This window comes from Puma concolor, chromosome B3, assembly GCF_028749965.1.
Source record: "Puma concolor isolate L17-30 chromosome B3, mPumCon1.1.hap2, whole genome shotgun sequence".
In the NCBI taxonomy this organism is placed as follows: domain Eukaryota; kingdom Metazoa; phylum Chordata; class Mammalia; order Carnivora; family Felidae; genus Puma; species Puma concolor.
Genome location: NC_141672.1, coordinates 37,228,678 through 37,256,038, shown reverse-complemented (window position 1 = coordinate 37,256,038; position 27,361 = coordinate 37,228,678). Strand labels below are relative to the sequence as shown.

The window sequence follows — 27,361 nt, the reverse complement described above, 5'->3', positions numbered from 1 at the left end:
AAAAAGAGATTTTCTTCTGGAAGTTCTGATGAGCCAAGGCAGAAAATCATTGGAAAAGGCAAATTGGAAAAAAGGGAAAGGCAGGTAGGAAGGTTATCTTTGTTTTTCTTCCCTGGGGAAAGAAAGAGGGAGCGTTTTCCCCGAACTGCTAAACTAAATCTCTGTGTTAACCTAAAGGTCAGGCCTCAATAAATGAATGCCACAGCTGGAGATTAGGGAATGAAGCTCATTTGTTTAGACAGCTCGGGGGCTGAAACTAATATAACATAATATGTCACCTCTACTTAAATAATAAAATTTTTTAATTTTTTCTTAAACCTTTATTTTTATTTTTGAGAGAGAGAGACAGAGTGCAAGCAGGGGAGGGACAGAGAGAGGGAGACAGAATCCGAAGCAGGCTCCAGGCCCTGAGCTGTCAGCACGGAGCCTGATACGGGGCTCAAACTCAGGAGCCGTGGCATCCTGACCTGAGCTGACATCAGACGCTTAACCAACTGAGCCACCCAGGTGCTCTCCCCGCCCCCCCACCCCCACTTTTTAAAAAAATTTTTTAATCCAAAGATTTTTTTAAAGTAGGTTTTTAAAAACATTTATTTTCTTCCAGATTTTTATTTAAATATGGTTTCTATCTTAGAATAATCTCTTAAGATATATTAAATGGAAAAATAAAAATACAGAAAAATATATGAAGTAATCTACCATTTGTGCTAAAGATAAAGCAGAGTATTTTTACAGAAAAGTAAATAAACAGCTGAAGGCGGCAGGTGGGCACCAACTCTGCCCAGTCCAGGGGAGGCTTCCCCAGAGGCGGAGGGACTTGGTGGTGGTGAGGGGCGTGATTGCTTTCGGTGGCTCTTTGTGTTTAGCAGTTGCTTCCCCGGTGACTCACCTGATTGGGCTGAGTCTCTGTCTACTGTCTAAGGCTCTGTGCACACATACATGTCCCCAGGGTCCCCAAAGGGACCTTTGATCATTTGACATCCCTTTCCACCCACCATCAGAATAGAGCCCTGGGACTTTTCTTTTATTCTGAGGGGGAATGGGAGGTTACATAGTCTGGAAGGAAGAAGTTGTGTTTTGGAAGTGGTTGTGGAGGACAATAAAAACCATTAAATCCCCTGAATTCAGAGGTCTTAGGTCAGGTGTGGGTGGAAAACAAAAATGTTCCTCTTGGGTTTGGATCCTCTTAGAAAGAGAATATATCAGGGCTCTGGGTTTATTTCAGGAATCTGACATTTCCCATTTTGTCATTGTTGCCTCTAAAAATGAGTGTTTTAAAGGATGCCAGTAAACATTTCATTATGTCACAGCACACTAATTAATGTTAGAGATGTTACATATTTTGCTGAACGGCTGAGTGAATGGTGGATATAAATCAACATATCAATAGAAGGCTAAAGCCAGATATCACGTCCTAGAACAAACTTCCAGGATGAAAGAATAAACCTGAAAATTTAGCAAGTTTTTAAAATATTATCACAATTTCAATATTCAACGTTTTAGATGTCAAATGTAAAAAGCGTGACACAATGCAGGAACAAAGCTTCTTTTTTAGCTGAGCTGAATATTCTGTTATTAGCAATAAATCTAAAAGGCATGGCTTGTTTGTCTTTGAAGTTATGATACCGATCCGTGTGATAGAATCGCACACACACTCAGGACCACTGACCACGCACAGGTCCAGGGATGCTAGGAATGATGCTGAGGGAGACATTTGCCTATTGAACCTTCCAGTGCCACAGCCAGATATCTACCAGATTTGGCTGAAGTTCAAGGCTGAAGCTGAATGTTGATCCATCCTACAATTATTCCCTATTCTATAAATGATTTCCCTCCTTCTCTAAAACTGTGAAACCTGCATCCTGTCCTGGAGTGAGATGCTTTCAACACTTTTGTTTGCCAGTAGCCTGCTTTCCCGTGAAAGTTAATTTTTCACTCCCCATGGTTATTCTCACTATTCCACACACTTGTGAATTTACTCTTTTCCACTTACTACATTAGCTTTAGTGAGAGATCTGAGATGCATCAACTAAGCACACACACACACACACACACACACACACACACTCTCTCTCTCTCTCTCACACACACACACACACACACAAACATATTCACATGTAATTTTCCTCTTGGGAAACAGGGTGGTCAAGGCTGACCCAGGTCCTGCCCCTACTGGGCTCTCAGCCTCATGGGGGAGGTAGCCATTAAACAAACAAATGCAAATACAGAATTACCAATGGGATGAGTGTCAAAGAAGGGAACTGGAGGCTCTGAGAGAAGACCAGAGAGGATGTATTTTAGGTTGGGAAGTTAGAGAATGTGTCTGAGTCTATTCCATCTGCTACAACAATTTACCATAGACTGAGTGGTTTAAACAACAAACATTTATTTTTAGGGCTGGGAAGCCCAAGATCAAAGCAGCAGCAGATTTGATGTCTGATGAGGGCCCACTCCCTGGTTATAGATGACCATCTTTTTACTGTGTGCTCACGTGGGGAAGGGGTGAGGGAGTTCTCTGGAGCCTCTTTTATAGGGTCACTAATCACTTCATGAGGCTCCACTCCTATGACCTAATCACCTCCCAGAGATGCCGCTTCCTAATACCATCACACTGGGGATTAGGATCTCCACCTGAATTTTGAAGGGTCACGAACATTCAGTCTATAGCAGAAGGCCTCTCAAAGAAAGTGGTTCTCAGGATGAGACCCAGAGGGAGAGTAGGAGTTGGTCAGTTTGGGAGGTGGTTGGAGTGTTCCAGGCAGAGGGAACAGCGTTAGCTGGAGTCCCGAGACTGCAAAGAAAAGGACACAAAGAAGGCAGTGGGACTGGAGCTTGGTGAGGGCATGAGTTGAGGTTGGAGAGAAGTAGGTAGAGGCACATCACGAAGGGTCTTGAAACCCAATGGGATTCAAGCCATAGTAAGAAATTATGTTGTATTTACAATATACAATTACATATATTTCTAAGTTCCTTTTTGGACAGCGGAACTGGACTCCCAATATCTTTAGCATGTTTACTTACTTGATCATTTCTCTTGTGTGTCCCCATCTCCTGTCCCCCTCTGCACAGCCACACAGGTGGCCCTCTCATCCACTTGGATTCCCTGCCCCGCCGCCCCACTCCTGCACAGAGCCTGTGTTGTTCTGCTTCACCTAATTGCACGGGTTTAGGGCTGACTTATTCAGGAAGGAAAGGGAAGGAGCCCTGGCTTTTCTGTTTTAACTCGTTACACACAAAAGATTTTTGGAAGAGGTGAATTGAGAATAAAGGTATGGCAAGGGTATTAGTTTGTTAGGGCTGCTATAATGAAATGCCGCAGACTGGGTGGCTTAAACAACAGAAATTTATTTTCTCACTGTCTTAGAGGCTGGAGGTCCAAGATCAAGGTGCCAGCAGGGGTGGTTTCTCCTGAGGTCTGTCTCCTTGGCTTGTAGGTGGCCGCCTCCTCATTTTGTGCTCACGTGGCCTTTCCTGTGTATGCTCCTCCCTCGTGTCTCTTCCTCTTCTTATAAGGTCACCAGACCTCATTTAACCTTAAATAGTTCTTGTTTTTTTTTTTAAGTTTGTTTATTTATTTTGAGAGAGACAGAGACTGCACAAGTGGGGGAGGGGCAGAGAGAGAGGGAGAGAGAGAGAGAATCCCAAGCAGGCTCCATGCTGTCAGTGCAGAGCCTGGTGCGGGCATTGAACCCACGAAGCCATGAGATCGTGACCTGAACTGAAACCAGGAGTCAGATGCTTAACTGACTGAGCCACCCAGGTGCCCCCTTAAATACCTCTTTAAAGACTGTGTCTCCAAATACAATCATACTAGGGGTTAGGGATTCAACATATGAATTTTGGGGGACACAGTTGAGTGCAAAACAGTAAGGCTCTTATACAATTTGTGGCTGGCCAAAAGAAGTTGGATATATGACCCTTTAATTTAAAACAATCATAAGCCGGGGCGCCTGGGTGGCGCAGTCGGTTAAGCGTCCGACTTCAGCCAGGTCACGATCTCGCACTCTGTGAGTTCGAGCCCCGCGTCGGGCTCTGGGCTGATGGCTCAGAGCCTGGAGCCTGTTTCAGATTCTGTGTCTCCCTCTCTCTCTGCCCCTCCCCCGTTCATGCTCTGTCTCTCTCTGTCCCAAAAATAAATAAACGTTGAAAAAAAAATTAAAAAAAAAAATAAAACAATCATAAGCCTCAGAGAAGTTGAAATTCAGTCAATTAGCATTGTGGCCCTTGAAGTTCTATATAAACCAAGAAACCTTTTTTTTTTTTTCCTTCAAATGTTTATTTTTGAGAGAGAGAGAGAGAGAGGGTGAGTGAGCGCGCAGGCAGGGGAGGGGCAGAGAGAGAGAGAGAGGGAGAGACCGAATCTGGTGCAGGCTCCAGGCTCTGAGCTGTCAGCACAGAGCCCGATGTGGGGCCTGAACCCACGAACCATGAGATCATGACCTGAGCTGAAGTCGGATGCTTAACTGACTGAGCCACCCAGGCGCCCCAACAAAGAAACCTTTTGCAAGATTTTGGAGTAATCTATACGTATCAGCATTAGCATGTATGTGGGTGCATGCCTCTGTGTGTGTATTTATGATTAAGTGGACGAAAATGAAAGAGAATAGTTTCCCTGGTGGAAATGCTTTCCGCATAGAATTCCTCTTTTCCTGCGTGTGGCTGGTCTTCAGATAAAACAAGCCAGAGGAACTTACCAGTTCCCTCCTGGTAGGGCTGCTAGGGCCTGGCTGTGAGTGAGGGTCAGCTAGGAGGGCGCTGTGGGGGAACCTGCCCACAGAGGCCAACCCAGTGCTGCATAAAAGGTGAGTGAGACTCCCTTCAATTAGGTGTTTCTGGGCATGTGAGGTTCCAAGTGTCCAGAGGCAGGATCCTGAAGAGTCAGTCAGACTCAGCAGGGAAGCATTTGCCCTTGAGGTCTTTCGCTTTGTAGTGACTGAAAGGCCCCTTGCTTGTCAAGTGAGGAGTGCTGAGAAGACAAGGAAAAGAGTTTCTTCTCCAGGCTTCCTGTTGCCGTTTTCCCAGGAAGAGGAGGGATTTACTTAGGTGCGCGCTTAGGTGCCTAGTTGGGCTCTCTCAGAATCCTCAGTCCCACCATGAAGGTCAGCTTTGGCCGGCGGGGTCTCCTCAGCACGGTGGGTGTGAGCATGAGCGAGAGCTGACCGCTGAGCCAGTCTAGCCGCCCCTCTCCTTGCTGTCTCTGAGTGAACCTGAACTCCCCTGGAGGTTTATCATTCTTTTCAGTTGAAGGGACATATATCCAGGGAGAACAGTCTCATTAGGTCCATCGGAAAGTGTCCTTACGGTGCCTTTATTCTTTCTTCTGTTCATTTGACAAACAGATGTTGAGAGCCTGCGCTGTGCTGGGCACAGGTGCTGAAGCCAGGTGTGAGCTCTCCTCGGAGTTACACGGATCGGAGTGGGGAGGCCTACTGACCGGGGAATCGCAGTACATGCATCCCTTTCTCACCTGGTCCCTTTCCCCCGCACTGTGCTCAGGATCACAGAACCTTCTTTACAGGAGACCTTTAATGCTCTCTGGCCTCCCATTTCTGAATGAGGTGGCTGGTGATCTCTTGGGCTTTCCCTTCTCCCCTCGCTCTGTGGCTTAGCATCTCAAGGGATTTGGCGTATTCAAATTCCCGTGACTGTTTCTTCAACAGAAGAGGGCTGACCTGTAGAAAACCCCACTGTGAGTCAGTCCTTTCCGAGTTAGAAATTGGGCGATCTGCCTCCACTTTCTGTATTTGCCCCCACCTGGCTTGGGGTTTCTCAGCCCGCCCTCACGGATGGCCCCGTGGACCCTCGCGGTTCTCCTCGTCTGCACTCCATCCTGCCAACCCCCCCAGCCTCACAGCCTGGGCCAGCATGACTGTGAGCTGTTTCACCAGTTCCCTGGTCTCGTTCCATTCCTTCTCGTCCCACCCTCCTGGTCCTTCCCATGGCATCCGTCTCCCTGCTTCTGCTGAAGGGTCCCGTTGAGATTTCCAAGGAGCAAAGTGCTGTGACGGCGCCTGCCGTGTGGCTTCACCAGAAGTGGTACCACCCGCTCCAGTGAGGCCCTCACTACCTCCGCGCGCTCCTCTTATTCTCACCTCTTGTACGTTTCCTAACACGTTCCCCCAGTGGCCAAGCCACAACTCTCCCCTGCTCCTGCCCCTGACTCCTGAGAACTCCAGGTTGTCCCGCATGAGTTTCCTCCCCCCTCCCCCACTTCCAAGTCCTGTATTTGTCTAATTTCACACTCTCATTATATCTGTCTGTGAGAATGGAGCATCCTTCCTTATTGCCAGACTCTCCTAGACTGCGCACCTAAGCAAATCCCTCCTCTTCCTGGGAAAACAGAAACAGGAAGCCTGGAGAAGGAACCCGGAACTCTCCACCCCAACCCTCCTCCCTCTTCATTGGGGGTCTTTGCTGGTGGATTTTCTCTGGGCTCTTGCATCTTCAGCATCTTCGCTCTCAAGCATTTTTTACCTCTTCTGTGGCTGAACCACTTGCCTTCCCCCCAGTGCCCCATCAGGCTGCCACTCTGTTGTCTTTCTCCCCCCCCCCCCCCCCCACCACAGACACACTTAGATTGTGGGTTTGGTTTCCTGTCACTAGTCTTACCCCACCCCAGCCCATTCAGCCTGCTGCCACTCCTGCCATCTAGAAAATGCAGATCTGACCATGTCTTTCCCATGCCTAAAATACTTCAGCCACTGCCTTAGAATTTTTTTACTTGGGGGGCACCTGGGTGGCTCAGGTCATGATCTCGAAGTTCGTGAGTTTGAGGCCCACGTCGGGTACCATGCTGACAGAAGCCTGCTTGGGCTTCTCTCTCTCTCTACCCCTTCCCCACTTGCACTTTCTCTTTCTCTCTCTCTCAAAATAACTAAACTTTAAAAAAAAAAAGAATTTTTTTTTTACTTGCCTTTTATTTTTTTGTAACAGCTTTAAGATACAATTCAGATATCAGATATCATATAATTCACCCATTTAAAGTGTACAATTCAGTGGTTTTTAGTCTATTGACAGAGTTGTGCAGCCATCACCACGGTTAATTTAGAACATTTTCATCACCGCGCAGAGAAATTCTGTCCCCCTTAGCTATCTCCCTCCCATCCCTCTGTTCCCCGCCAGCCCCTGGCAACCACTTCAGCTGTGGATTTGCCTCTTCTGGACATTTCGTATAAACAGAATGATACAATATGTGGTCTTTCTGTGACAGCTTCTTTTACTTAGCATGGACTTTTCAAGAGCCATCTGATGCTTGAAGCAGAGTGACTCCCATTTGCTCTTCGGTTTAAAGTCAAACTCCCCACGCATTATAAGTCCTGCGTGGTCTGACGCCTCTGTACCTCTCCCGTCTGATTGCTCATGGCTCACTACCTTGTACCTCTGCTCCCGCTGAACTGACCCTACACAAACGTGCCACATTGTTCCCTTCCTGAAGCGCCTGCCCCATCATCTTCTTTTTGGCTGGCTAACTCATGTCCCGGGTCTCCTTCGTTTCTTGACATAGTGCTGTGTCCTTTGGGAAGTTAGTTCTGATCCTCTGTGCCTTCCTGTGTGCTGCCAGAGCCCATCAGGCTTTCTGTTTGTCGGATGGGGCCCCAGCTGCCAGTGGCTCATCTGTGTCCACCTCTGGACACAGGGCTGTAGCTCTGGGGAGCAGGGTCAGTGTCCACTGATCCGTTCAGGATGCTCGGCCCGCACAGAGTGGGCACTCCCTGAGTCCTGACCCTTGGAGCTCCTTGAAAGAGAAAGTGAGCCTGTCCTTCTCTTCTTCTTTGTGATCTGGAATCTGCTCTCCCTGCTCCCTGAACTCTCCTAAGGTCACCAGCCACTTTATCGTTTGTCCTCTTTTTCCTCAGTCTTGCCGCGTCCTCTGCGACTGTTAAATACCTCCATGGACGTCCCTCCTCCTGTTTCACCTGGGACACAACATTGCCTTTGTCCTCCTCCCACATATGCAGCGTTCTTTAATTCTCTCCTCTGGCTCCTCAGCCTCTGAGCCCTTAAGGATGGGTCCTCCCCCAGTTCAGCATACAGATTTTTCTCTCTGCTTTGTCCTCTACTCCTGCAGCCTCACCTGTCACCTGCATGCAGGTAAATGACTCCTAGTCTGTCTGTGTCACTTGGAGCCTTCTCCTGAGTCTCACATGTGTTTCCAACAGTGCGACTGACGTCCTCACCCACATAGACTTCCCGTGCCATACAGCCCACCTGCCCGTGGGTCACCATGGTGTTAAGCCCCGAGTGCTCTAAGGACTTCTACTCTGGTAGATTCTTGGCACCCGCCTTACCCAGTGTTCCCACCTCATCTCTCTCCACGCTTAGTGCTTTCACTCAGTCTACTTTGTAAATACATGTTGAATGCCTACTGCTGCCAGATAATTTTTCTAAAAGCTTAGTTTTTTTCATTTTTTTTTCTCAGCTCAAAGCCTTCAGGACTTCACCTTATACATGGCTAGAATGAAAAAGACAAGAAATAACAAGCATTGGTGAGGATGTAGTGGGAAAAGAACCCTACTGCACTGTTGGTGGGAATGCAAACTGATGCAGCCACTGTGGAAGACAGTATGGAGGTTGTTCAACATTTAAAATAAGAAATACCATATGATCCAGTAATTCCGCTACTGGGTATTTACCCAAAGAAAGCAAAAAAAACTAATTTGAAAAGATATATGCATCCCTGTGCTTATTGCAGCATTATTTATAATAGCCAAGATACGGGGGCACCTGGGTGGCTCAGTCGATTGAGCGTCCGACTTTGGCTCAGGTCATGATCTTGCGGTTCGTGAGTTCAAGCCCCGCGTCAGGCTCTGTGCTGACAGCTCAGAGTCTGGAGCCTGCTTCAGATTCTGTGTCTCCCTTTCTCTCTGTCCCTCCCCCACTTTTGCGCCCCCCCCAATAAATAAACATTTAAAAAATTTATAATAGCCAAGATATGGAAGCAACCCTGAGTGTCCATCAATAGATGAATAGATAAAGATGTGGTATATATACATAATGGAATATTACTCAGCCATAAAAGAAGAATGGGATCTTGCCATTTGCAACAACATGGATGGACCTAGAAGGTATTATGCTAAGTGAAATTAGTCAGACAGAGATATTGGTGATAGATGGTAGCTTCACTTGTGGTGAGCACAGCATAATGCATAAACTTGTTGAATCACTAGGTTATGCACTTGAAACTGATGTTAACATTGTGTGCCAACTATGCTTCGATAAAAAAATAAACACTGTTGAAGTGGAAAAAAAAAAAAAAAGAAGAAGAAGAAAACCTCCAGGGTCTACCTTTGCCTACTAAAATTGAGTAGAAATTCCTTAGCTGGTATCCCAGACCCCTATAAAAGGGCTTGCATTGCCTTTTTGGCCATTTGTCCTTTATTCCTAATATTCAGACCAGATTCCCCCACACCTCTTGCACACTTTATACCTGTGCTCCACCATACAGTGGCCATTTGCCTCCCGCAGTTATTTAAACTTAAATTAACTAAAATGCAACAAAATTTGAAATTCATCTCCTCAGTCACACTGGCACACTTCATGCGCCCAGTAACCGCTTGTGGCTGGTGGCTGCCTGTTGGACAGCACAGATACCGTTCCCATCATCGCTGACAAAGTTCTTTTGGACAGCACTCGTCTGAACCTGTTCGTTTCTTTTCCTTCTGGCTACTATCTCCTCACCCTCTCTACCAGTAAACATTTTTTCCCCCTACCGTGGCCACCTGCCTTATACTCCTCTTCTTCCACACGACCTTTCCTGATCGTTCCTTTCTTAATGAGATGCCCCCAGCCCCTGGCTTTAGAGCCTTGGTAGTATTTTATCTGTTTCCTTCATGAAATCTACCCATTTGTTTTTTATATCGTAGCCACTTGTGTCTAAATGTCTAAGTCATTTCCAGTACTGAACTGAGAGACTTTCTGAGGTGAAGACTACATTAATGGCTTTACTCTGAGCATGGTACGGTGGGAGTTCAATAAACAATTTTTGTTTTATTTTATTTTATTTTATTTTATTTTATTTTATTTTATTTTATTTTATTTTTTTAAGTTTATTTGAGAGGGGCATCTGGATGTCTCGGTTGAGCGTCCAACTTCAGCTCAGGTCATGATCTCACAGTTCATGAGTTCAAGCCCCGCATCGGGCTCTGTGCTGACAGCTCAGAGCCTGGAGCCTGCTTCAGATTCTGTGTCTCCTTCTCTCTCTGCCTGTCCCCCACTCAGGCTCTGTCTGTCTGTCTCTCTCTCAAAAAACAAAACCAAAACAAAAAAAAACTCATTAAAGTTTATTTGAGAGAGAGCATGCATGTATGTGAATGGGGGAGGGGCAGAGAGTGAGGGAGAGAGAGAGAGAGAGAGAGAGAGAGCATCCCAAGTAGACTCCGCACTGTCAGTGCAGAGCCCGACTTGGGGTTTGAGCCCACGAACCGTGAGATCATGACCTGAGCCGAATCAAGAGTCAGAAGCCTAACTGACTGAGCCACCCGGGTGCCCCAAACAATTTTGGAATGGATCACCTAGAAAACAGAACGGTTCTTTTTTAATTTGTGTTATCAGTAAGCACAGGGGATGTCTTGCCGTTCTGTTCTTTTTTCATTCCTTCTGTAATCACACAGGCCTCTTCTGTGAGACCAAGCGAGAAGTGTGGCCCCCTTCAGCCCCTGTCCTTTGCCCTGCTCTTGCAGGTGGCCACAGGAGGCACATTCCACCTTACAGGCCAGTGTTGCTGACGTCAGTGCCAAGGAGAGCGGCTGGCTGCAGAATACGATTATGATCCCCTGTCCAGGGCAGTGGGTCAGCACGCAGGAGGTGGAATTTCAGGGAGGGAATAACAGACGCACAGCTGAGGGGCAGGCAGGGTATAAACGACCCACCTCGGAGAAGTGACCCCAGAAGAAATGACTGAAATGACAGAGGCTAACCAAGTCAGGAAAGTGGTGAGGCTCAGATTGGAATTGCTTACAGGGTGGGGAGCCACAAGATGTGTGTTCACAGTGAAACCCTGCAGGAGCTTTCTGGACGGTTTGTCATCGCCTGGCCTGTGTATTTACTGTGGCTTTTCACTTAGCCCAGAGTCACCTACCATGAAGGAGAGGAACCCACCCAGAACATTTGCCAGCACGTTTTCAGATGTGTTAGGGGCATTCAGGTGCTGGCTGCCTCTCTCTGGTTTGGCTGCCCTTGGGAGCTGAAGGGGATGCTGGTTACATACTTGTTGGTGGTAGGGGGGTGGGGGATTGTCCCAAAGCTGGGAGTTTATGTGTGTGCACACGTGTTCTGTAGCGGGGTGGAGGTTTTCAAGCTCCATGTCTTTCCAGGCTTATTTTGCAGAGGGAGAAGCACTTCCATTACCTGAAAAGAGGCCTTCGACAGCTGACCGACGCCTATGAGGTAAGTATACTGCCCACGAGCTCTGTCAGATGGTCAGCCAGACGGTCCTCCTTTTTTCTGTTGGAATGTAAAACACCCATTGGCCTGGCCTCCTGTAGAGTCACTCTTTGTACCACGTGGCTGTGGCAGGAAGCAGGTTCATGGGGAGTGGGGAGCCTGGGCCACAGAGCTGGGACTCCCACTTCTGAAAGCGCAGAACCAGGTCTCTTCCAGTCTTCTCCTCCCCACCCCCCCACCACCCCCAACCCAAGGACAGAGCACCCTAGATGGGGTGGCGCTTTCTTGCACCGTTAGATCACAGTGAGGGGTTCTCGTGCTTTCTGCTGGATGCCCCTTGCCAGCTAGCTGAAAGGCAGTTACCAGTCCATCGCTAATCCTTTGCCCTATAAGCCGATCTAATTCCTATACTGGCCAAAGGATCAGCATATAAATCCCAGCGAGGACTAACACAGTTTAGCACTATAAAAATGCCCACGCTTAGAGTGCATTTTAAATCCCATTCCTCAGAGGGTTCTACCGAGGAGCCTCAGGGGAGGGCAGTGGTGGTGGAGGAGGTGGGGGGGGAGGGTGTTGGGAAGGTGGCAGGCAGAGGACAAATGTCAACAGGAGGGCCCCAGTCTTTCTGCCTTACTTTACACACAGCAGCCTTGCTTTTCATTTGCTTTTTATTTGGGGGTCTACATTTGATTATTTGCAGCAGGGATTGTCCAACTGAAATGCCGGTAGACCCAAGCAGGTGGCATAAATATGAGAAGTGGGCGGGTGGGAGGGAGACTGAGGCAAACCAAAGGCCCTGTGCTTTTCCTCTGTTGCTGCCAGGTGCTGCTATCCAGGAACGCAGACCCAGGCTTGCCAGATTTCTCTCTCTCTCTTTCTCTCTCTCTCTCTCTCTCGCTTTTTTCAAATGAAGCCAGATTTCTGTGTGAATCTCCCAATGCTTAAATGTTGCAACTAATTCTAATGAAAAAAACAACACGCTACAGGGAACAAGCAGAACAGGTCCCCGGGCTAGACCTGGCCTTGGCTCAACATTTTCAATCTTTGCTGTGAGTCTTCTGTAGTTAGGGTGCAGTCAGCCCTGATACAGTTAATACCGTACCAGAGAACAGTTGAACAGAGGGCTGAAAGCTTACCATGCCTTATCTCATTTAATCCTCACAGCTACTAGGTGAGGTAGGTGAGTATTTCTTACAGATAAGGAAACAGGCCTAGGAAGATTAAGTCATTGCTCAAAAGCACATAACTGTAAGCGGAAGAGCTGGGACTGCAACCCAGACAGGCCAGAACCACACCACTTGCTCCCCAGGTGGCGGCCTCACCACAGCCAGAATGGTCAGCACATTTATGAGGGGGGCAGCTTGGGCCACTGGAAAGAGCACTGGTGTGGGAGTCCCAAAAACCTGACTTCCTGTCTCAGCTTTGACATTTGATGTCTTTGTAATCTGGAAAAAGTTCATCTCTCTGGACCTTATTTATATAACTTCTAATCTGGAAAACTGGAATAATAATACTACCTGCCTGCCTAGCCTTGAATGCTCAGTACAGGTTTGTGGGTTGAATCAGGATCCAAAGCTGTTCACATATGACCTTGGGAAGCCTTTCCCAACCCCCCAGGCAGAATTAGGCTCTTCATGTGCTCCCTCAGGACTCTGCTTCTGCCCATTACAGCATATACCGTTATTCAGGTATATGTATACATGTGATATGTGCCATCTTGTTCCGTAAAGCGATAAGGTAACTTGTGCTTAAATGCATCTGTCCAGAGCCCTCTTCCTCTGCAGATAAACACACACATTCTATATCCGAAGAACCTCAACAGTAGAAACTGAATTTTATTCATTATTTTGCCCGCAGTATCTAATGCAATGCTTGGCCCACACAAGGACATGCTAAATATTTGTTGAATCAGTGAGTGAGTTAATCCCAGGAAATCCCTTTCTGAGAGTATATATCGACTTGGGTCTGCACTGAGAAGACAGCATCACTTAACTTCCCAGCATGTGGGCACTCCTCTGCTCAGCCTTCCTTAGGTGCCTATCAGGGAAGGACCCAGTGGGGGCAAGGTAAACTTCTTTGTCCCATTGTCCTTTCTGCACATGTGTTCATTTCAGCTGCTGGCTGGGGCCACAAAGCAAAGTGTCCTTCATTCATTTATTGTTCATAGGGTGCCTTCCTCCCCCTTTCTAAGCTGCTGGGGTGAGACAGATGTTGCCTTGTCAGCAGCATCTTGGAATGATTCTGAACAAGGGGTGTGTTTTCTCCCCTGTGCCTTTCACAGTGTCTGGATGCCAGCCGCCCATGGCTCTGCTACTGGATTCTGCACAGCTTGGAGCTACTAGATGAACCCATCCCCCAGATGGTGGCCACAGAGTGAGTCTGGCGTCAGGGAAGCTGGGCTGTTCTCTGAAATTCTGTTTTGAGTTGGGGGGTTCCTTGTGTTTTGTTTCTGTTTTATTGATTTTGAATGAAAAACACATCATGCTACAAAGAAATCCTTGCCCTCCTCTTGACCCCAGTAACTTCCTGAAACTCCTCCACTCTAGAAGCCTATTGTGAGCTCGTGGGTAGAACAAGACTTTGAACTCCCAAGAAAAGGATTCTGGTTTCTTCTGTGGCCTTTTCTTTTGGCTCTTGCTCTGGTCTTGGAGAAAATTCCTCATCATCAATTCTGAGAGACGTGATTTTGCTAGAAAGTACAGTATGCATTTGAATAGCTTCTGTGAGGAAGCATGTGCCAAGCCAATAAGCAAAAATGCCTTTGCCTTTCATAAACACCTCCATAGACATCCCCCTTCACCAGTGCCTGGGGGATAGTGTAGCTCTTGATGTCCTAGATGGGTTACACCCTTGGTGCCCAAATGCCTTGACTCAGAATATTCTCAAACTTCTGATTTATGAGTAGAGATCTAAGCAACTAAGATTCTTCCCAAACTGCTGGTGCAGATGGTGTTCTGGGAATGAGTGTGGCACCTCATCCCTAGAAGCTCATCACAATTTATACTTTAAAGAAGAAACTTTAGGGATACCTGGGGTGGGAAAGGGCAGCCAGGAATGGAATCTAATGCTCCAGGTCTCACTGAGAATAAGCATGTTCCCTTGGAGGCATCTTGAGTTCACCTGCTCCCCTGTTGCTCCTGAAGGAGAGGAGTCTGGGAAGAAAGGCCCGTGAGCCAGGTCCGTTTTTCCACAGCACCAGTGACAGCCGTGCAAGGGTGTGTGCAGGCTAGTCCAGGCCCCCCTCCTCTGGTCCCCCTGCCCCTGCCTGGGGTCACACTGTCAGGTCAGAAGAACAGAACCACACATTGTCTCATTCGTTCTGCCTTAACAATAACCTCTCATTCTTGCCTTCCTGGGCAGGGTGTCTTGTGATGACTATGGATAGGGAAGATAATGAAGAATTAGACCATTAACCCCTGTGATATGTACGGAGCTTTCTCAGAGAGAGGAAAAATATGCATTGTCCTCATCATGCGGCTGCTGCAAGCCTGGGTGCTTCTGGCTCTGGAAGTAGAATTGGACACAGTTTCTGCAATAACAGGAATTTAATTGTCAAAATAAAGGCCCATGTGTTTTTGAAATACCAGTTGGGGGTTGTGGATTGTTTAGAAAATTTCTCCCCCACACATACACAATCAGGATGCACACTAGGGGAAATGCGAGAGTCGTACACGAGAGAAGAAAAAAAGCGATGGAAGATTCTGGAAGAGGGAAGTATAGGTGGGCCCCCGAGGAGGACGTAGTTGCTGAAGAGGAAGCACTCAGGTCAAACTGGGGTCAGCATCGATTTTGAGTTTCTTTCTAGGTTGTATACCTAGTGTTTGATAGGTGAGACTTTGCTGAGGAAATAAGTGTCAGAGCAGCTCCCGTGGCAACATCAGGTAGGAAGAGAGGGCCCCCTTGAAAGGGCTTTTCACAGTGAACAACTAGCGACAACCTAAACATCAACAGTAGGGATGTGTTAAAGTGTATATGAAGTTTAAGTAAAATATGGTACAATACATACAGTGAAATACTGTGCAGCCATTTAAAAACTTGACGATGTTGGGGCGCCTGGGTGGCGCAGTCGGTTAAGCGTCCGACTTCAGCCAGGTCACGATCTCGCGGTCCGTGAGTTCGAGCCCCGCGTCGGGCTCTGGGCTGGTGGCTCGGAGCCTGGAGCCTGTTTCCGATTCTGTGTCTCCCTCTCTCTCTGCCCCTCCCCCGTTCATGCTCTGTCTCTCTCTGTCCCAAAAATAAATAAAAACGTTGAAAAAAAAATTTTTTTAAAAACTTGACGATGTTAATTGTACTTATTATAGTGGTCATTTCACAGTATGTACAAATACTGAATTGCTTTGTTGTACACATAAACTAACACAATGTTGTTTACCGATTTTACTTTAATAAAAACCAAATGCATATGAAGTATATATTTGTATATAAAAATGCATGTATTTACATAGAAAGATACCCATGAATTAAGTGAAAATAGATAGTTAAAAAGATTCAACTTCTGTAGATTAAAAATATAGCTGGTTAGGGGCGCCTGGGTCACTCAGTCGGTTGAGCATCCAATTGTTGATTTCACCTCAGGTCATGATCCTAGGGTCGTGGGATGGAGCTCCAGTCAGGCTCTGTGCTGAGTGAGGAACCTGCTTAAGATTCTCTTTCTGTCTCTGTCCCTCTCTCTCTCCCTCTCTTTTCCCTCTCTTCCTCTGTCCCGATCCCCCATTAATGCACTCTTTTTCTTAAAAAAAAAAAAAAAATATATATATATATATATATATACATAAATATACAATAATAAAAATATAATATACATATAATATATAAATATATAAAAACATATAATATATAAATATATATAATATATAAAATATATAATATATATAATACATGTATATAATATATAACCAGCCATATATATGTATGCGTATATGTATATATGGCTAGTTATATGCATAGAGAAAACCAGAAAGGTATATACACACTTGGCAATAGTTATTTCTAGATGGTGAAGTTAAAGGTGAATTTTCTTTTGTTTTTTTTCCTAAGCCTATTTCCATGTTCTAAAACTTTATTTATTGTTTTCGTACTTAAAAGAATGTTTTAAAACTAAAAAGCTACTTTGTTCTAATTTCACGAACCAGTTGGTAGTGAATGACTTAAGAATTTCTGCTTTCACAGCTGCCTTAAAATCTTTATGTGTGGTTCTTCTGATTTAACAGACTTTTAAAGAATTACTTAGGCTTTCCAACAACAATGTATTTTGTTTCATGCCTAGCAGACAGTTCAGTCTAGGTCCAGATAATATCTGTTATGAACAGAGCCTAGTAGCTCTGACCTATAAGGAAATGAACTATTTTTAGTAAGATAGGAGAAATCCTAATGATTTCTGTTAAAATGCTGGGATTTTTAAAAGACTCTCTGATATCGGATGTATTTTGCACAGAGAAAGGAAATGCTTTGAAAATATGGTCAGCTTTCTGTCCCCTTCTTCTTCATATAACTATTAAGGTGCAGAGTTTAGCTCTGGAGTTTTATTATTTTCCTGCCCTTTTCTTTCCCCACTCTGCCACTTAGTGCAGGTGACACGCACATACACACACATTTCTCTCTCCTATTTCGTTCACCTTTGCGCTTCTGTTTAGGGAACAAGATGGCAAGCTGAGTTCCCTCTAGTGGACAAAATCACTTTCTCAGCTACTGTGACTGTTAAGAGAAGCCAGCAAGACCAGGTTTTTACTGCTGGTCTCAGATCTTTCAAAAACCACATATTCATAGGTAGGAACGTAGCTTGCCTCTCTAAGAGGTTGTATGCACAAATTGATATGTATGTTTACCTGAAATAAATTGATATTTTGGTACCAAACTAAGTACATTTGTTAATGATTTTAACGGAAGGAAGGAAGCATCCTTTAATGAGAATCCCATGCTTCGTTATTGAAAAGTACCGTAACATAACACACAGAGTAAAGTGAAATCACAGGGAGACCGCTGCATTGTTGAAGTTAGTTTTCTAGCTTCTGTAAGATCTAAAAATTGTCTTTAACTTCATTGTTTTAAGACTTTTCTGCTTATAAAGTTTTTCCAAATGTTCATTAGTTTAAATTTTCGTGTGTCACTGTTTTGCTATTTCCCCTTCAAAAAGTTATTCGTAGCTGATCCCCTGAATAGCTCTTCAAATATTTTTCCTTTTAATTTTTAAATGTAATTTGTTGCCTTACCTTTCTGTGAAGATACCTTACCTCGTCCTCTGCGTTCTGGGCTTTTTTTGGCCAGGTGCTCCTGGTGTCGAGTAGGTAGAGGAGGGCAGGGGTGCTCCCAGATTTCCTCCACAGCACAGTTCCCACAACGAACAACCACACAGTCCAAAATATCAGAGTGCCAAGGTGGAGAAACTCTGCTCTACAATGACCAACTTTAGACTTGACCTTACCTCCAGAACAGCAGCTTCCAGAGGATGACTGTGCTTGATGGAGTCAGACAATGTGTCAGACTCCATGGGCAGCTCCCGCCTCCTGGAATCGGTGAGGAGCCTGTCATTTCCACCTGCTCACTGCTGTGCTCTGCTAGGGAAGGAGCTCTTCTCTCCCTCGTACTAAGCTGGAGTTGTTTTATGGTATGAAATTCAAAAGCCTTAGTACTAGAGGAAGCTGGATGTCCATGCATCCATCTTCTATTGGCATCTCTCCGCAGGCCGTCCTGCTCAAGGATGACCATTCCTTTCCCAAAGCTGTGATCTTTCTAACTTGTTCTCGGCCTTCAGTCTGTCCATGGTAACTTACTGTGGTGCTGAAGGTTTTCTTAAATCTTCTCTAAATTCTGCTGCTGCAAACTAGCTTCAGTGTTTGTTTCTCTACCAGAAAGTTTGCGTACGTACCCTTTGTATACCTGAGGTATTTTTTTAAACTTAAAAAAAATTTTTTTAGTATTTATTTTTGAGAGAGAGAGTGATACACACAGTGTGAGTGGGGGAGGGGCAGACTCAGAATTCAAAGCGGGCTCCAGGCTCTGAGCTGTCAGCGGAGAGCCCGATGTGGGGCTTGAACCCACAAGACTTGAGATCATGACCTAAGCCGAAGTCAGATGCTCAACCAACTGAGTCACCCAGGCGCTCCTGTATACCTGAGGTATTTTGCTGGGTAGCTTCCTCATGGTGGTGGTTGCCTGTAATATTAAGCCTTTTAATATTTGGCCATTTTTACAGTTATTATTTTTTTTTTTTAATTTTTTTTTCAACGTTTTTTATTTATTTTTGGGACACAGAGAGACAGAGCATGAACAGGGGAGGGGCAGAGAGAGAGGGAGACACAGAATCGGAAACAGGCTCCAGGCTCCGAGCCATCAGCCCAGAGCCTGACGCGGGGCTCGAACTCACGGACCGCGAGATCGTGACCTGGCTGAAGTCGGACGCTTAACCGACTGCGCCACCCAGGCGCCCCAACAGTTATTATTTTTTTAAGTTTATTTATTTATTTTGAGAGAGAGCACATGCAAGCAAGTGGGGGAGGGGCAGAGAGAGGGAGAGAGAGGATGCCAGCAGGCTGAGCGCTGACCGTGCAGAGCCTGATGCAGGCTCAAACTCACGAACCGTGAGATCATGAACCTGAGCCAAAATCAAGAGTCGGACGCTTAACCAACTGAACCACCGAGGCACCTGTGTTTTTATAATTCTAACCTGAACCTCCTTTTAGTTGGAAAATGGGGGTTTGAGCCAAATACAGTTGTGACCAGCGCTGCGTTTATGAGGCTCTTAAGTGTTGTCGTTTTTGTCCACAACTCATGGGTCCTAATCTCTGGTCCTCTTTCTCCTGTATTCCTAGTCCTTTCCCGTTGTATATTGATATGCTGTACTCCTCCCCACTCCTGCCATCCCTGAGTATGTTATTTATTGCTTGTACTTGTTTCATTTGTTGTATTCTTATGTGCTTCTGATTTGTCTTCTATTATTCCGGACTTTAATTCTCACCTTGGCGGTGTTTCTCTGCTCCTTTTGTATTACTTTGCTTGTTCTCTGTACACGTTTTGAGTACTTCATTCAAGTTGGTGACAGCAATGCCCATAATCTTCAGCCATCACCTGAAAGTCCGAGTAACTCCTTAGAAGTAAATCATTGATACTCTTGCTTTGAACTTGATCTTCTTACAGGTTTTACATACTTTTTAATAGTTGAATGATAGAGTGTTGGCGTTCAGGAGAACTTTCCACAACAATGGAAATGTCCTCTATTCTGTGGTAGCCACTAGGGACGTGTAGCTATTGAACAGTTGCAATGTGGCTTGTATGACTGAGGAGCTAAACATTAAATCAGTTCTTAAACGTAATTAAATTTAAAATTTAAATAGCCTCACGTGGCTCGTCACTACCTATTGGACAGCACAGATCTTTCACATTGCTACCAAAAATGTGATTCCTCACACCAGTGGCATTGCCATCAACTGGGGCTTGCTGAAAGTACTGACTTTCTAGCCCATCCAGCCCTTCTGAGCCAGAACTGCAGTTCAGCAGCTTCTCAGGTGATTTCCATGTGCACTCAAGTTTGAGAGGCACTGATACTTGGCTGTACATTGGAGTCACATGGGAATTAAAAAAAAACCTGTGGCCACTTGGGTCTCACCCTCAGTGATCCTGATTTCATTGGTATTGGGTGTGACCTGGGCATTGGGTTTTAAAAAACATCCCCCAAGTGATTCTAATTGCTCAGCCAAGACTTGTGGTTCTCAAACTTTGTGTGTACACATGTCATCTGGGAATTTGGTGAAAATACAGAGGCCCAGGCTTGTTCCTGCTTCAAGAAGCCTGGGCCTCTCTTTTCTCTATTAGCTCTCCCATGTTTGTGATGCACACATTTTGGGTTTGGAAATCCCTAATATAAAAGATAGTTTCCCGCTTTGCTAGAACAAAATGCCTTGCTGACTTGAAAGAACACAGATCTGCTAGATCTTTTAGTCGTGTGACAAAATACTGCATAACGCATGCTCTTTACAAAGTTGACTGCTCTTCGTGTTTGCACCATGTCTCCTGCTTGTGAATTTTTTTTTTTTTTTTTTTTTTTTTTTTTTTTTTTTTACTAGTTGGTGAATTTCTGGTCTCTAAGATAAGTTTTTCCTTCCCCTTTTGATAGTAGAAGTCTCATTCACATTTTGGTTTTCAGAGTTGCTGAGAACTCTGCTAATGACAGCTGGCAGCTTCATGGTCAGTTTGCCAGTTCCTTAAGGTGTTAGTTGGAAAGCCTCTGGAGCAGAATGTTCTGTAATATGGAAGCGTCTCAGAGTCCAGAAAAGCCCAGCCCTGCTCCCCAGCGTAGCCCCACGGCCAGTCAGATGCCACATATCAGCTGAGGAAGGTTGGCATCGAGGAATGATTTAAAGGTGTCTGGTACATTCAGATCCCAGTTCATCAGACCTTAGGCTACAGGGTCTGGGATGTTGCATTTGGCAGGATTCTATCTTAGGAACTGGGAAAGAGAATGGGTAACTAGGTGACTCTTATCCTTTTCATTTTTTTAAATGTGCTCTTAAGTTTTATATCAACTAAAACCTTTTGTTTTTGTGATACAGAGAACTTTCTGCACGCTAGCGCAGCTGGCCTTTGTCAGGACATGAGTTCATTAGCTATTTGTTTCCAGGAAACAGGATATGAATTGATGAAGGTTTGGAAAATATGTTAGGGACAAATTAATTTTCTCCATGAAAATTAATTGCTGTTGCAAATAGGCCACAGAACTGTCTTTCTTCTCTGATGATCAACTTCAGCTTCAGTCCTTGTGTTTCCTGTAGTAAAATTGCAGGTGCAGGTACAAGGGAATGAGTATTGTTTTTGAGACCCGGGAAAGCTTCAGGACCCCAGCAGCGAGTCAGCAGCATTTTTTATTGCCGTCGCTGCCAGATAATGGAAGGTCTGAAATCAAGTAATCAGATATGATGTGGAAAAGCAATAGTAAACTTGTGTCCTAGTGGAGATTCACTAGACTCTGTTTGGCCCCTCTGACTGCAGTAGATGAGAAAGAATAAGATGACGGAGTCCAAGAAAAGAAGGCTGCCTGAGCACTAGGGCACAGATTTCCAACGTGTTCTCTTAAATGGAGGCTTGTCCTAACAGGAAGCCAGTGAGCCCAGCTGAGCTGTGGGGAGAGAGCGTGATGACCAGGGCTTTCCTGGGGCACCCCTTCCTGGTGAACTTCAGAGGACCTCGGATAAATAGGGGCTCCCTTGGTTTGACCTAAGGCAAAAATGTAACTTCTGGGCAACCTGATGCCATGCTTGGAAGCAAACCCTCAATAAACAGTTTCCCTCAGTGAGGAAACTGGAGCTTCTGTAGATTAGTGTGAAAAATTCCCCAAAAGCCTACAGGCCAGGATGCATTTTTACCATATGAGTCAGCAGTGCCGCAGTTTGCCACATTTGGCATGAGCGTGACAGAAGCCCACTTCTGTTTCGCTCTCCTAACCGTGGGGGCAGAATCCATGAAAAGCTGGTTTCTTGGTGGCGGTAGGAAGAAAAGTCAGAAGCCCCTGGGGCTTAGGGGCAATGGGAGTGAGAAGACATCTCTTTAAATATTCTGGGTAAGCCTTGGTGGTGTCTCTAGACCAGAATGGTTAGCATAGAAAGAAGTAGTTGGGCACCACCATAGTTTGGGCAAAATTCAAAGCCTGGGGGAGACCCCAAAGGCAAGGAGAAGGGGCTGGTTCCACAGATCCAGGGTGGTAAACTGAGTGAAAAGTATGGGAAGAATTTGGTCAAGAAGTATGAGACTTAATCCCAATCCCATGAAAGTCTATTTGTTTCTGCTTGACTTACATCCCTTGCTTTATGGTTAGACAGGTGCTTAAACACAAAACTCAGAAAGATGGGCATTCAAAATAGGGCAGAGAGGCCCTTTTCAAAGGTTAATTATATTCAATATGTGTTCAGGAAGTGGGAGGAGAGGTTTTTTTTTCCCTTTTGAGGGAAGGGGGGGACATTGGAAAAGGCATAGACTCTGGTGGAGTCTGGTGTTTTGAAATGAATGTTCTCTGACTTTGTTTTTCCCTTTGGCTGTATACCTAGCGTGTGTCAGTTCCTGGAGCTGTGTCAAAGTCCAGAAGGTGGCTTTGGAGGGGGCCCTGGCCAGTACCCACACCTTGCACCCACGTATGCAGCAGTCAATGCACTATGCATCATTGGCACCGAGGAAGCCTATGACGTCATTAACAGGTACAGCCAAAGCCAGCAGTGCCGGACCCCCAAAGGGTCCCCGCCTGCTGCTGCTGCACTGACCATTGCTGTCTCCTCCCTCTCCCCTATTTGTGTCTCAGAGAGAAGCTTCTTCAGTATTTGTACTCGTTGAAGCAACCTGATGGCTCTTTTCTCATGCACGTTGGAGGTGAGGTGGATGTGAGGTGAGTGGGGTTTTCCTCAGGCCACTGTGTCAGTAGATTCTAGATCTTCTCTGTCATTAGAGATGCCAAACCCAAGGAACAACATGGAAAAGCTGCTGCTTTGTCTCACAGAATGACGTAGAATGGCGTGTCAGTGACACAGCTCATAATCATTGCAAACATGACACAGATGTCCTCAGGTGTCACTGTCACTTGACCTCTTTTATGTAAGTGTCAGAATATAAGCAAGACAGGAACAAAATCAAATGCTTTTATTTTAAAAATCAAAAACATATTTGGTTGGTATAAAATGACATACCATACATAATATATAATAACGGTATAGTGTAATACAATCTTTCACCTCTCTGGGATAGGAAGGGAGAAGGAAGCCCAGTAGGAACTTAGTAAATATTTTCTGAATGAATTTGATGAACTCGGGAGAATGTTTATCACCTGAATGAGAATTGCTTTGGGAGGTGCAAAAATTTTGGGGGGCCAGTAGAGTGCAGCGAAACAGAGTTTCAGTAACTGATTGGAACCACTTGGCCCAAAATTATTATTTTACTCTAGAATTGTCCAACATACCCCACAAGAAGCTCACTCATCTGGTGGGAGATTGGTGAAGCATATATGAAATTCACTGAGTCATTTCTCAAAGGCGGTGGATCACTGAGGTTTTATACCAAATCCTTAGAGAAATATGTGTTTTTGAGCTTTCTATAGCAAAGCCATCTTATTGCCTTATTTGTAAATGTGTTTAGCTTCTACACAAGTTGATTAATTTTCTGGGTTAACCATTGGTTCGAAAGTAAAGGGGGAGAAAAAAACATGTAATGTGTCTATTTGAACCTAAAATAAGTTCTTCACTGGAAAAACTGTTTCTTACAACACTTCCAACACCAAACAGGTGCTTTTTCCCTCATGTTAAATAATTCTAACATGAACTAACTAGATTTAACTCAAATTCCACAGGTTAAGGGCTCAGTCCCACAATATCACCCCCACTTCAAATGCCAGTCACAAGTAGTGTGTCCCCAGGTTACCCACACTTCTGTCTGACTTAGCTGCAAATCAGAGGTTCCCATGACCCCCTCTTCAGGTTCAATAATTTGCTAGGATGGCTCACAGTATGCAAGGAAGCACTTTACTTACTGGTTTATTACAAAGGATATTATAGAGGATACAAACGAACAGCCAGTTGAAGAGGTATATAGGGCAAGGTCGAGAAGGGTCCAAAGCGCAGGAACTTCTGTACCCGTGAGGCTGGGGTATGCCACCCTCCTGGCAGGTACATGGATGCATTCACCAACCTGGAAGCTTCCCCAAATACCTGCATTTACGGTTTTTATGGGAGTTTCATTGTGTAGACATGATTGATGAAATCATTGGCCATTGGTGATTAACTCAATCTGCAGCCCCTCTCGTCGGGGGCGATGATGCTGAAAGTTCCAACCCTCTGATGATGTGGTCAGTTACTTTGGCATGCAGTCCATCCTCCAGGAATCACCTCATTAGCATAACTCAGGTGTGCTTGACCAGGCACAGAGCCCGACGCGGGGCTCGAACCCACAAACCGTGAGGTCATGACCTGAGCCAAAGTCAGATGCTCAGCCAACTGAGCCACCCAGATGCAGTTATTATGAATAACTGAAGACTCTCCTATCACCCCTGTCACTCAGGAAATTCCAAGGGTTTTAGGAGCTTTGTTCCAGGAATCTGGGAGAAAACCAGTATAGTAAAACCTTGGTTTGAGAGCATAATTCATTCCAGAAACATGCTTGTAATCCAAAGCATTTGTATGTCAAAGCGAATTTCAAGAACCATTGGCTCAGTTGTGATCCTGTGACATCTGGCGTCACGTACTACTTGTATTGCAAGACATCCCTCGTTTATCAAGTTAAAATTTAGTAGACATGTTTGCTCGTCTTGCGGGAACACTCGCAGAAGAAGTTACTCGCAATCCAAGGTTTTACTGTGTATGTTTCTTATTATATCATAATATCCCAATATCTGTTGTAAACACAAACTGAAGCATATTTTTTTTAAATGTAAGAGTTTGAGCAAAAATCTATTCTAATCAGGCAGCATGTAATCTAGCAGATAGAAATGTACTCTGCGGACCTATACAAAATGAGAGATTTTTATAGGCAGAAAGGAGTGGGAAAAGGAAGTTATATTAGGCAAAAAAAGTGGGCCAGTTATTGCAAGGTTACTTTTCTTTAGGAGGCAGCAGGGTTCTGTCAGGCCAGTGACCTAAGTAGTGCTCATCAGGTGATTCCTGATTGGCTGGTTTAAGATTTCATTTCTGGGGAACTGAAACTGATTAAGATGTGGAGTTCAGCATAAGTGACTCCCTTTGGGACCTGTTGTCTTGTGTTTTTAAACCCTGAAAATGCCAACAAAGCCAATATAACTAATGAAGAAAAACAGTATTCAGTTGACTCTTTTTTAAAATTTTTTTAATGTTTATTTTATTTTTGAGAGAGAGAGAGAGACAGTGTGAGCAGGGAAGGGGCAGAGAGAGAGAGAGGAGACACAGACTTGGAAGCAGGCCTCAGGCTCCCAGCTGTCAGCACAGAGCCTGACACAGGTGTCGAACCCACGAACCGTGAGATCATGACCTGAGCCAAAGTCAGATGCTCAGCCAACTGAGCCACCCAGGCACCCCTTAATTGACTCTTCCTTAAGGAAAAAGCTAAAAGTTGTCTCACCCCTGCAACCAAAAGACACTACATTTTCATTTCTGTTCTACAGATGGTACAACTGAGTGTGCACAGTCTCGAAATTTAGCTTTTTTAAAATTTCTGAAATTATTAGACAAAAGCAAGATTGCTTTGGCATTATATCACATACCTTTTCAGATACAATTATTTTCTAATTTCGTTGTTCTAGCTTCAGTTTTTTCTGTGTTCTTATTTATATCTGCTAGACAAATGCTCAGAAACTTCTCCACTAGAATCGATCTGTGCCATCAAGGAACCCTGTACCTACGCTCTTCCAGTAATATGCTCTATTCCAGCCATGCTCTCCACTTGTGTAGACTCAGAGATGTGAACGCTTCTGTGCTTTGCTTGGTTCCCAGTACCCCAATTCCCATCATTTCTTGCTTGTTATTTAATTGTCCTTTGCCTAAAAGTGTCAGCCAGGACTCCAGAGTGCTTGTTGACTGGGTTTGACTTGGAGAGAAGCAGCAGTGATGGGCATCTGGAGGCTAGCATGTCTTATCCTGGCTTAGACAGAGGAGTCTCTTGATCTTTCCTGTCTGTCACAGCTCCTAATAGTGTCTGGGATGAGCTTATTCAAGTGTCTATGGCACTGGAGGGCTGCCGATAATCAGATTGTAGTGAACTCCTAGCAAGTACGATTTTTTCCCGGTTCTTAAGAAAGGAGTAATTATTACTGCCCTCCTAATCCAGGTTTTATAACTTGGAACATTCTTTGAGGATAGTAGGGAGACAGGGACCCAGCATTTGCAGAAGTTGAGGTGACAGGGAGTGTGTTCAAGAGTGTGTTCGAGAAAGCAGTTTAGTGTTGCTGAAGTACAGAAGGCATGGGGGGCAGTAGAAGTGAGGCTGGAAGAACAGGCTGGGACCAGACTGAGGGGTCCTGGGATCTCCTTAAGAGCTAGGGAGTTTATTTTAAGAGCAGTGGAAAGCCATGGACTAGGTTTAAGTAGGGAGTGACTTGATCTGGTTTTGTATTTTATGACAACTTCTCCAGTTGCAGTGAAGAGATTGTGGTGTTTTAGTAAAAGTCCTCCGGTTTCAGGGCTGGATGGAGAAAGACCAGGCAGGAGATTGACCCAGGTAATGGTGACTGGATTTGGGGGACAGCAGAGCATATGGAGAGGAGTGGACAAATTTGAGAGATGTGATGAGCAGGTGGGTGGAGAGAGGAAGAAACTGCATGAAAAAGGTGTGTTTGTTCCCTCCCCTTTTCAGTGGGGGACTTGTGGCTGCTGGCTTCACATCTCAGTTCTTCCCTTTGTGAGAAGGAAACTACTTTGTTGGCCACCTCCCTACCTCAGAGGTTCCGTTAGGGGTCAGGAGCAAATGCTGTGAAACCCCTCTGAGAGGCTGAAACGCTGAAAGAAATTAGCTCAGGCCTCTGAAGTTAGCTTATGGCAGATGAGAACGTTTGGCATGGGGGACTCTGGTGTGCTTCTGAGGCCTGCCGGGGTAACTCAGCCTCTGCTGTGCTGTGGCCAGCATGAGCGGGCTGATAAAGATGCTAGTCGCACAATAGGGCTTGCAGCTTCTGCAGAGATTTCTTTTTGGAATACCTCTGTAAGTTCGGCTTAGGAGCGTGTCCATATTGAACAATAACGGACATTAGACCCTTCTCTTTCCTTCCTTTTGTATTCCTTAGGAGCCCTTAGAAACAGGATCTGTATGCAGAATTAAAACAAACAGTTGTCTTCAGTGTAAAATGGAGCTGAGATGCTGGACATTGGAAAAGGGCATAGAAGGGAAGAAAAGACAGTTTGTAGCTATATTCGATAGTAGAGGGAGAAGCTGAAATAAGATGTGTCCTGGGAAGAATTAGGGCTGGCAGGGCAGAGTGGCAAGAATTATTCCAAATCAAGTAGGATAATATTTAAAAAAAAAAAAAAAGACGTTCTCTTTCTTTTTC

At 45.2% G+C, this 27,361-nt stretch overlaps 1 protein-coding gene across 1 annotated transcript in view; it reads left to right on the top strand.

The window, feature by feature from the left end:
* The window catches only part of FNTB (farnesyltransferase, CAAX box, subunit beta), a 68,219-nt gene that overhangs the window by 16,517 nt on the left and 24,341 nt on the right, over positions 1-27,361 (top strand). The window contains exons 3-6 of the mRNA XM_025919033.2: positions 11,313-11,385; positions 13,664-13,755; positions 22,416-22,562; positions 22,664-22,747. Coding sequence (XP_025774818.1) covers positions 11,313-11,385; positions 13,664-13,755; positions 22,416-22,562; positions 22,664-22,747 — 396 coding nt within the window. The remainder of the gene's footprint in view (positions 1-11,312; positions 11,386-13,663; positions 13,756-22,415; positions 22,563-22,663; positions 22,748-27,361) is intronic.